The 9,656-nt window shown below is 56.3% G+C and overlaps 1 protein-coding gene across 1 annotated transcript in view; it reads left to right on the top strand.

The window, feature by feature from the left end:
- Positions 1 to 8,044, top strand: part of LOC121166363 (T-cell surface glycoprotein CD3 zeta chain) — a 70,279-nt gene extending 62,235 nt beyond the window's left edge. The window contains exons 2-8 of the mRNA XM_040995511.1: positions 2,284 to 2,387; positions 3,004 to 3,060; positions 3,577 to 3,657; positions 4,567 to 4,599; positions 5,095 to 5,151; positions 5,969 to 6,010; positions 6,997 to 8,044. Of these exons, the coding sequence (XP_040851445.1) occupies positions 2,284 to 2,387; positions 3,004 to 3,060; positions 3,577 to 3,657; positions 4,567 to 4,599; positions 5,095 to 5,151; positions 5,969 to 6,010; positions 6,997 to 7,062 (440 nt within the window). The 3' untranslated portion in view covers positions 7,063 to 8,044. The remainder of the gene's footprint in view (positions 1 to 2,283; positions 2,388 to 3,003; positions 3,061 to 3,576; positions 3,658 to 4,566; positions 4,600 to 5,094; positions 5,152 to 5,968; positions 6,011 to 6,996) is intronic.
- The last annotated feature ends 1,612 nt before the right edge of the window (positions 8,045 to 9,656 follow it).

The raw sequence follows: 9,656 nt of genomic DNA on the forward strand, positions 1-9,656 counted from the left end.
TTCACCTGTAAGAAAGATCATCTTTACCCCTCTCACCATACAAGCATGGTTCTTACAAACGTTTATTTTTATCCACTTGCAAGACAGAATGTGGGCATAGAGTGTGGTGGGGAAAGAGAGGAAGAAGTGCACGCCTCCATCTACTGGTTTACAACCGTCACCCCATCCACCCCATCCTGGCTCCTGCAACAGCCAGGCCTGGGCCAGGCTGAAGCCAGGAGCCCTGAACCCCCTCCAGGGCTCCCACGTGGGAGGCAGGGGTTCAAGCACACGGGCCATCACCCACAGCCTCTTAGGATGCATCAGCAGGAAGCTGAATGGGAGGTGGAGCAACTGGGACTCGAACCAGCACCCTGATACGGGATGTGAGGTGTCCCAAGCAGCACTTAACACCCTTCCTCCCAACCCAGATGATCATTTTAAGTGCTCACTTCCACCAAGTGTGACAGGCAGATTGTCCTTTTATTTATTTATTATTTTTATTATTGCAAAGTCAGATATATACAGAGAGGAGGAGAGACAGAGAGGAAGATCTTCCGTCCGATGATTCACTCCCCAAGTGACCGCAACGGCCGGTGCTGCATCAATCCAAAGCCAGGAGCCAGGAACTTCCTCCAGGTCTCCCACACATGTGCAGGCTCCCAAAGCTTTGTGGGTTGTGCTCTCCCTCCTGCATCTCTCCCAGAGAAAGCTCACTTGGGGCACAGGTGATATGATGGTGCTCACACGAGATTGCTGTGGGTGCTGGGTGGAAGCAGTGAGCTGGCAGGTGCACTCTGGGAGGAGCCAGTGGGAAGAGCAGGACCGGGAGAAAGCGCTGCCTTTTGGGTCCTGGTCTGAGGACTTTGGATGTTTCTCCCAGTGGCTGGGTTGCTCGTGGCTGCTAAGCAGCAGCCACGGGATGTTTGCTAAGAGATCAGCTGCGCCACTTGGGGCGGAAGGATCTTGCTTTAGGGTTGGAGCCACAGGCAGAGGATTTCTGGGAATGCAGCGGGGATTCCGGGTGCAGATGCAGCCTTAAACCACCTGCTTCCGTAGCTTGGAGCAGGGAAAGGAAAGGCAGCGCTGGGCTGGGGTTAGGGTTGAGAGGGTTCAGACCTGGGCTTACTGTGTGCGAAACCTTAGGTTTCTAGGTGGTACTGTTAGGTGGACTTGCACATGATCCTACTTTACAGCAGTGTCTGGCCCAGGACACCCTCTCCCCCTAAGAAATGCTTTGGTTTCACTCCAGCAGAAGTACAGTTGAAAGAATGTAGAGGTCCTGGCACAATAGCCTAGCGGCTAAAGTCTTCGCCTTACACATGCCAGGGATCCCATATGGGTACTGGTTCTAATCCCGGTGCCCTGCTTCCCATTCACCTCCCTGCTTGTGGCCTGGGAAAGCAGCCCAAGGTGGCCCAAAGCCTTGGGACCCTGCACCCTCACTGCAGGCCTGGAGGAGGCTCTGGGCTCCTGGCTTCACACCAGCTCAGCTCCAGCCCTTGTGCCCGCTTGAGGAGTGAATCAGCGACTGAAAGATCTTTCTCTCTATCTCTCCTCCTCTCCTTATATCTGACTTTCCAAGGAAAACAAATCAATCTTTAATAAAGAAAAGAAAGAAGGTAGGTAACCTGTACATGTGGCAGAGCTGGTGAGCAAGACCCAAAGCCTTTTGGAAGCCGAGACTGGCTCCCCTACCATGGCATGGGCCAGCAGCTGGCCGCCAGGGGGAGCCCTGGCCCTGCCGCCGAGGGGTTGGCACAGGTATCACACTGGTGTAAAACTCAGTTGCCAGAGGCACAGTGCAGCCTGACAGCCACACCTCCCTGCTCCCTGAAGCCACGGTGCTAGGACTGGGTGGGCAGGCGCCAGGGCAGCCCCCAGGACACTCCAAGCAGCCCATTGCCTGCTGAGAGGGAGCCTGGCAGCAGGGAAGCAGGGAGCAGGAGGGGAGCATTCTCCAGCATCCCACTGTCCTGAGGGACAGATGGACACAGAGTAAACCTCTCCAGGCCGCCCAGGCTCTGCGACCACCCTCCCCAGCCCCGGCCGGAAGGTGGGGCAGGGCCCAGGGGCCACCACCTAGTCTGGGTGCCGCCACAGGGCACAGTTCTACCGTTCCTCTCATTTCCATCCCTCAGCCACTGGAGTAGACTGGAAGTTGTTGGGGTGGGGAGAACAGAGACCAGGTCATCCTGCTGAGGAATGGGAACCGGATCTCATCTCCTTGCCCTGGGGTCGGGGTGGGGGGGACATGTTCTTGTCACCTGGAGCTGGCTGACCAACTAACATTTCCTGACACAGAGGCCCAGAGCTTCGGGCTGCTGGATCCCAAACTCTGCTACCTTTTGGACGGAATCCTCTTCCTCTACGGTGTCATCATCACCGCCCTGTATTTGAGAGTCAAGGTGGGTGCTTCCGGGCTTAGGGTCAGGAGGAGGGTGGATTTTCAGAGAGGTTTTAGCTTGGATGGTGCTGGGGGCTTGGTGTTCATGGGCAAAGCAAGGACAGGCCACGAATATATACCAGGTAAGCAGAGGGGTGGGTGTAGGTGCCTGGCTAAGCAGATCTAGGTAGAAGGGAGAGCCTGGCCCTGGATGCCACAGTGAAGGGCTCTGCAAAAGTGGGCACCTCAGAGGGTACCAGGGCAGGGTGCTGGCAGCTGGCAGCGGGCTGATGATGGAGCTGGGAGATGTTCTTCCTTCGTGTTGCTACTTGAGCCCCTACCCCAACCCTGCAGTTGAAACAGTGAGACCTGGAGAAAGACCAAGGTAGGGTGGGCTCCAGCATCTGCATGGGTCCCCCGGGGTGCGTGGTGTCTGTGTGCTGGACCACCAGATATGGTCCTTCCAGCCCTTGGAGAAAAATAGCTCTGGGGCCGGGGCGGGAGTTGGGAGGCGGCCCTTGAGTACCACAGCGGTGAGCATGCTCATTGGGCCTTGACTGGTCCTGGGCGGGAGGGGTGAGGCCTGGGGAGCACAGCGGTTGGGCGGGGCAGTGACGTGTTGGCTTTCTCCGTTCCAGTTCGGCAGGGGTGAAGCCATCCCCATGGCCCCACAGGGCCAAACGCAGCTCTACAATGTAAGTGGCCCTGGGGGAGGTGGGGGAGGGAAGGAAGTAGGGGCCGGCTTCTCCCAGGTCCCGAACTTGAGGCTCCAGGTTCCATCCACTGCGGTTGGCGCTGGGCAAGGCAGCCCGGGGGAGGGTACATGCATTGTGGGTGCTGGGAGGTATTCACGCCTCAGGGACCCCGGATGAGGTCCAGCACCTGTCCTGGAGCCGTCAGCCATGGGCTAAGGCTGAGTGATAGGGAGGGGGCACCTTGAAATCTTGGCCAAAGGGCATGGCTCCCATCCTGCTGGGCTTTGGTGCATAAGCCTCTCCGGGACACCCCTGTGAAGATGTCCTGGGGTGGGGGCCTTTGGAGACCCTGGTCCCACTCATGATGATGTGTTCATTGTCAAGGCTTCTGAGCTCCAAGTCTCCAATGGGCTACTTCGACATATTCCCTACGCCCACTCTCCAGCTCCCTGGTACTTCTGGCCACGACCTTTGAATGCCCTCTTTGCTGTGTCTGACACTTTCCCTGTGTTTTAGGAGCTCAATCTTGGACGAAGAGAGGAGTATGATGTGCTGGACAAAAGACGAGGCCGGGACCCCGAGATGGGAGGGATGCAGGTGGGCAGGCCCTCCTCTGCCCCTGTGCACAGATTAAGCCCAGCTGCACGCTACTCCATGACACTTGCAAGCTCCGCCATGGAACCCGCCCCTAATGGTGGCTGGAGGCCCCATCTGCTGCCTTGTGCAGCCTGTGCCAACCCCATGCTCCAGGCCCCACCCGCCAAGGAGCTCACAGTATTGCTCGGACCCCCAGGATGCCCACAGCAGGATAGCCTGGATGTCAAGTTCATACAGGGAGGGCCAGCCACGGGGGGTCATGGCTACCTCTGGGGGTTTTAGGTCTGGCGTGGGTTCGCAGACTCTACTGTGTATGATGAGGGGAGCAGCTGGATGTGGCCAGCATAGGTGGGTCCCCTAGGGAGCAGGGCTCCGGTCAGAGGCCAGGGCTGGACTGGCTGCTGCTGCCCTGTGGTCCTTGGTGCTTCTGGCTGCAGCTGCGCAGGCCCCCTGAGGCATGTGTTGATGCTGGAGTGTGGGTAGCGCATCACCTCTCTACCCTGACCCCTGCCTCCTACCTCAACTCTTTTCCCCTCCTAACTGGACTGTGAGGGGACTATAAGGGCACGGGCTTCTCAGTAGGACCAACTGAGCAATGGCTGGTAACTGGTCTCTGTCACCTGGTGGGCTTGTAACAAGTGCAGAACCATGCCTGCGCGGGGCCAGGCCAGGGAGAGGTAAACTTCGCACACTACCCCTGTGCATCTGCCAGCAGGAGCCAGGGCGATTCTGCTCCCCTCCGGTGGTCTTAGCCAAGCTGGGGAGTGCAGGAAAGGGGGTGGTGAGCACTGACCCCGGGGAGGCGGGTGGGGAGGTGGAGGGAGGGGCAGGCTGCACCTGCGTCCTGGATTTCTGTTTCTCCCATTCTAACTTCTCCCTCGTCCCTCTCCCCCATGTCTTTGCCAACAGAGAAGGAAGAACCCCCAGGAAGGCTTGTACAATGTGAGTAGAGCTCTCACCTTGCCCGGGCCATGGGAAGGGTCATAGGAGGGCTGGTACTCCATGCTCTTCTCCTTGGCCTTGCTATCCCTGGGGGGCCTGGAGGAGGCAGGGTTCCCCCATCTCCCACTGCACGCTGTCTCCTTCGAGCTCTACTCTGTCTGCAGCTACGGAGCCTACAGCTGGGGTTTCCCGCTCCGTGGGCCTGCAAGAGGGCTGTGAGGTGGAGATGGGCCACAACAGGGCGGCAGCCCCTTTCTCTGGGAGTGGAGCAGGAGGGGGCCTCATGGGCCTGGGGGCTGGGGAAGCCACCCAAGTACTTCCTGTGACTGAGGGTCAGGGGTCAACCTCTCCAACCTGGGTGTGACGTGATGGTTTTTCAGTGGTTGCCCTGGGTGCACCTGCTCCTGATGGTGGGGGGCACTCTGCCAAGCTGTAGGAGGAGCCCAGCGTTTCTTGAGCCAGCCACATCAGTGTCTCCCCGTCTTCTCCCCTCAGGCACTGCAGAAGGACAAAATGGCGGAAGCCTACAGTGAGATTGGAGTGAAAGGCGAGGTACGTGCTACCTTAAACAATTTTAAATAATTAATTTGAAAGGGAGAGAGACAAAGATGCAGCTTCCAACTGCTAATTCACTCTCAAATCTTCAATAGTTGGGATTGGGCAAGGCTGAAATCTGGAACCTGAAGCAGCCCAGTCTCCTCTGTGGGTGACAGGGAGCCAAGCACTTGGGCTGGCCTCTGCTGCTTTCCCAGGCACATTAGCAGGAAGCTGGATGGGAAGTAGAGCAGCTGGGACCGGAACCGGCATCCCTACGGTTGTCAGTGCCCGAGGAGGAGGCTTAGCCCGATATGCAGTGACCTTCAGTGTTGCTGTTGCTTAAGAGCTATGTCTGCTGCAGGCCTCCTGGCCCAGCCTTGCCTCCTGCCCACTGCGAATGTCCCTGCGGGGGGCTGCCAACAGAGGAGCAGCGCATCGGACACCGGGGAAGTGCTGACAAGAAACCCAGCTGCTCTGGCAGTTGTAGCTGTGTGTACGCAATGATGCACTGCAAAATGGCCAGAGTGAGGAATAATCAGCTAAGGACCTGGTCACCCGCACAGACCGCGTGTCCTCACGGCCGGCCCGGCCAGTGCTTTGTGGTGTGGCTTACTATGATGCCGGTAACAATCACTGAGAACTGTGTGCCCTGCTGGAGTTAAGATGCTCATGCCGGCCCCACTGCCAGGGGAGAGGGGAGTGAGGTTCCAGGAGGGCCAGAAGGCACCCAGTACCCACGGGGGCCAGAGAGGCACAGGACGGGGGCCCTTGAGCAGGAAGGCCACTGCTGACTGCCTGGCGATCTAACTCTTTTCTCATTTCTTTCTCAAAGAACCAGCGGCGCAGAGGCAAAGGCCACGATGGCCTTTACCAGGTAAGAGCTGCAGCTTCCTTTGCAGGGCAGTGCTGTGTGAAAATGGGCGACGAGGCTCTCCAAGTTCTACTTGTTGGTGCCACTGGTTCTTGTTGCCAGCGGGACAGGGGCAAGCCCAGGGTTGTCTGTGCAGGCCAGTGGCAACTCCACAGCCAATAACCCCGAGGCAGGGCTGGGAGTTGAACATTCAGCACATTACCTGTTGCCAGCCCCAAGGCATTGGATACAGGTGTGTTGTCTGGCCTCGGCAGGTGGACAGGTGGACGGCAGTGGCTGCAGGGGAAATGTAGCATCTTCTTAAGGGTACAAAGACAGAGATGAAGAGGTGACTTCCTGCTTGTGGGTCTGCTGGGTTGGGCCCTTACAGAACAGGCCTAATAAAATGAGGGGGTGGGGTGGGGAGGGAAGATGGGAGGAGAAAAATCCTACAACCTCAAAAACAAAATGTTATTGTAGTCAGGTGCCTGGTTTATGCAAACCATTGCACGCAATTATGCAAATGAAGAACTGTCAACCTATATCTTTAAAACAGGATCCTCTCCTCCAGGAGCCCCAGAACCTAGGCTGTGAGTGGCTTCTTTCCAGCAGTGTAGCAGGCAGGGTGCCCCAGGAGGAGCCACGTGGTACCTCCTCTCTGACAGGTCCCCGCTTCCGGTCAAGCCAGGTTCCCAGGGACCTCAGATTCTCTGCAGCACACCTAGACCCCTCCTCACGTCTGTCCAACAGGAAGTTGGCTGGGTCCAAGAGCCGTAGGGTCCAGCACCAGGGAAGCTGGGAAGGATGAGAATCTGGGTAGTGAAGAGGTTGCTACCAAGCTGTTTGTGAGGGACCCAGAAGCTGTCACTCTGCTGCTCCCTTAGTCCAGGTCGCTCAGCTGCAGGACCCGGGGTTCCCTCCCAGGAGGTCATGGCTGGGGTTCGGGCTGCGGGGACATCTGCTGCGCTTGGCTGACTCCTGACCACTCTCTCTCTCTCTGTCTTCACCAGGGGCTCAGCACGGCCACCAAAGACACCTATGACGCCCTCCACATGCAGGCCCTACCCCCTCGCTAACAGCCACAGGGCTGGGCCACTCACAGGCCCCACCTGCACATGCCCAGTTTGTGGCAAGCATTGGACAAAGCATTTATTACCGGGCTCACCAGAGGACTGTCCCTGATGAATAGGATGCTTTGGGTTATAGCACTGTCACAGCCAGTTCCAAATCAGCACCCACAGAGTACAGTCCCTGTATTCTTTAAGGGGGCTCCACACCTCCCACCCCTATCCCTGGTCTGTGCTCTTACCCGGGAGACAGACACTCTAATGTGGATCATTTGTAAATCTGTGTTTTGTAAAGTTCCCCGGAGAACCCCCAGACCACAGCATATCTTCCACAGTTCTGTCGTATTAGAGTGGCTTTGCGGGCGCTGTAAACTTGGCTTCCTTCCATTGTCAGCCTTCCCCTCATTTCGGTGTTAACTGTAATTGGGCCAAGTGGTACCTATGATGGAAGCACTGGCCCATGTGCACCTGCCAGAGGTGCCCAAGGCAGAGGGCTGTTCACCAGGGATGGTCTAGGTGTGGGGCAGTGGTTAGGAAAGGGGCCTCTGTTCATGGGGCCCACATTCCATACCATGGAATCTGCATACCAGACACCACGGGGACTGTCTTTGCCTTGATGGAGCTCAGGTGCCTAGGCAATGAGCTGTTTACAAACAGGTGCAGTGGCCACGGCGGTGTCATTGCCGAGGCTGGGCTAAGTGCATGGAGAGCAGAACTGTGTCCCTCCCCCACGTCCCTCTGCCTTTTGACTGCATGACAAACTCCTCACTTCAAAGGCCTCAAAGGAAGACCTGGCACCCCATGAACCTCAGGATGACCCCAAGTGGGCAGTGGCATCATGGCAGACACCACAATGTCCCTCCTGAGACACTGCTGTATAATTCTAGGGCACAAGGCCCTGGATGGAGAAGCCTCTTTGTCCTGCCGGGATTTAAGTTATACTGGCTTGCTGGTCTTGCTACTTTGCATAATAAATGTCTCCATGAACACAGGCTGTTACTCTGAGCTTGATTTCTGTCGAGAAGCCCATGATGGCAGGTCTCCCTTGCAGAGTCCCAGGACACAGGACAGTTCTTCCAAATGCACAGGCCAGCAGCCCACAATAAAGCCAGGCAGAGTGAAGAGTGCACCAAGGCTGGCCAGCTGTGCCCTGGGACAGGGGACAGTGCATGGGGTGGTGGTGTCAGGAAAGCCTGGGCCTTACCCCAGGACCCAGAGCAGATGATGGGACGGGACTTCCATGCTGCATTGTGAGCAAACAGGAGGGTGACATTGTGACACAGAACATCTCAGGCCACAGGGCTGGGGGGACGGGGAGGGACAGACACAGGGCTTTCCTCTCAACAGGATTTCTTTTGGCTTTCCTGGCCAACACATGGACTCCTGAGACCTGTGCAGTGACTCTTTTCAAAAAAGGAGTCCCTGACATTTGGGGATTCTGCAGGAACAACGTTCATTGCTGCCACGCACGTGTGAGTCATGGGCGACTGAGACAAGAGGCGTCCATGGCAGTTCAGACGCCCAGTTCTGTTGCTTATCGGGCTGTGCAACTAAGTCTGCTGCAGCTATTAAAGTGACTGGCCCTGGGGCTCACGCTGTGGCACAGTGGCTTAAGCTGTATATACCACTCTACTGGAGCACCAGTTTGAGTTCTGGTTGCTCCACTTTTCATCCAGCAGCTATGTGGCTCGCAGACCTGGGTGGAGTTTCTGTCTCCTTAACAGGGCCACTTGCGGAATGAACCATTGGAAGGGAGATCTTTCTCTGTTATTTTTTCAAATAAATAAGTCTTCAGAAACGAAAATGAAGCTGGCAGCAGCACATCCTGATTTCCTAGGATGTGATCGGAGGGTTTCACTTGCTCAGATCTTTCTGTGAGAGAACATGCCAGTCTATACAACATTATTTAGGTTGAGAGTATTTTAAAGCTGCAAAACTGAGTGCCAGCTATATAAACACGAAGTGAGAATGAATGAGCGGTGCTTCGATGAAGGAGCAGAGGGGGCCCGGAATGTTTCCCCACCTGCTCCCAGCACAGGAGGGCAGGCACAGCCTGACAGCCGCTCTCTCCAGCCGCCGGCTCAGGGGTCCACCAGGACTGGCACGTTCCCTCTTGCCCTCAACAGGCTGAGAGTTTTCTTTCTTTTCCTTTTTTTTTTTTTTTAAAGATTTACTTAATTTTATTGGAAAGTCAAATATACAGAGAGGAGGAGAGACAGAGAGGAAGATCTTCTGTCTGTTGATTCACTCCTCAAGTGGCTGCAAAGGCTGGAGCTGTGCTGACCAGAAGCAAGGAGCTAGGAGCCTCTCCCAGGTCTTCCACATGGGTGCAGGGTCCTAAGGCTGTGGACAGTCCTTGACTGCTTTCCCAGGCCACAAGCAGGGAGCTGGATGGGAAGTAAGACCACCAGGATTAGAACCGGTGCCCATATGGGATCCAGGCATGTGCAAGGTGAGGATTTTAGCCGCTAGGCTACTGCGCCGGGCCTCAGGCCGATTTTTTGTTTGTTTTGCTCAGTGGGAAAGTCATTTAAGACTCAAGTTTTCCTTTTCATGAACATCAGTATATTTTATATGGGTACTTAGGAAATGGAATAATAACA

Source organism: Ochotona curzoniae, unplaced genomic scaffold, assembly GCF_017591425.1.
Source record: "Ochotona curzoniae isolate NIBS_2020 unplaced genomic scaffold, NIBS_Ocur_1.0 patch137, whole genome shotgun sequence".
NCBI classification, from domain to species: domain Eukaryota; kingdom Metazoa; phylum Chordata; class Mammalia; order Lagomorpha; family Ochotonidae; genus Ochotona; species Ochotona curzoniae.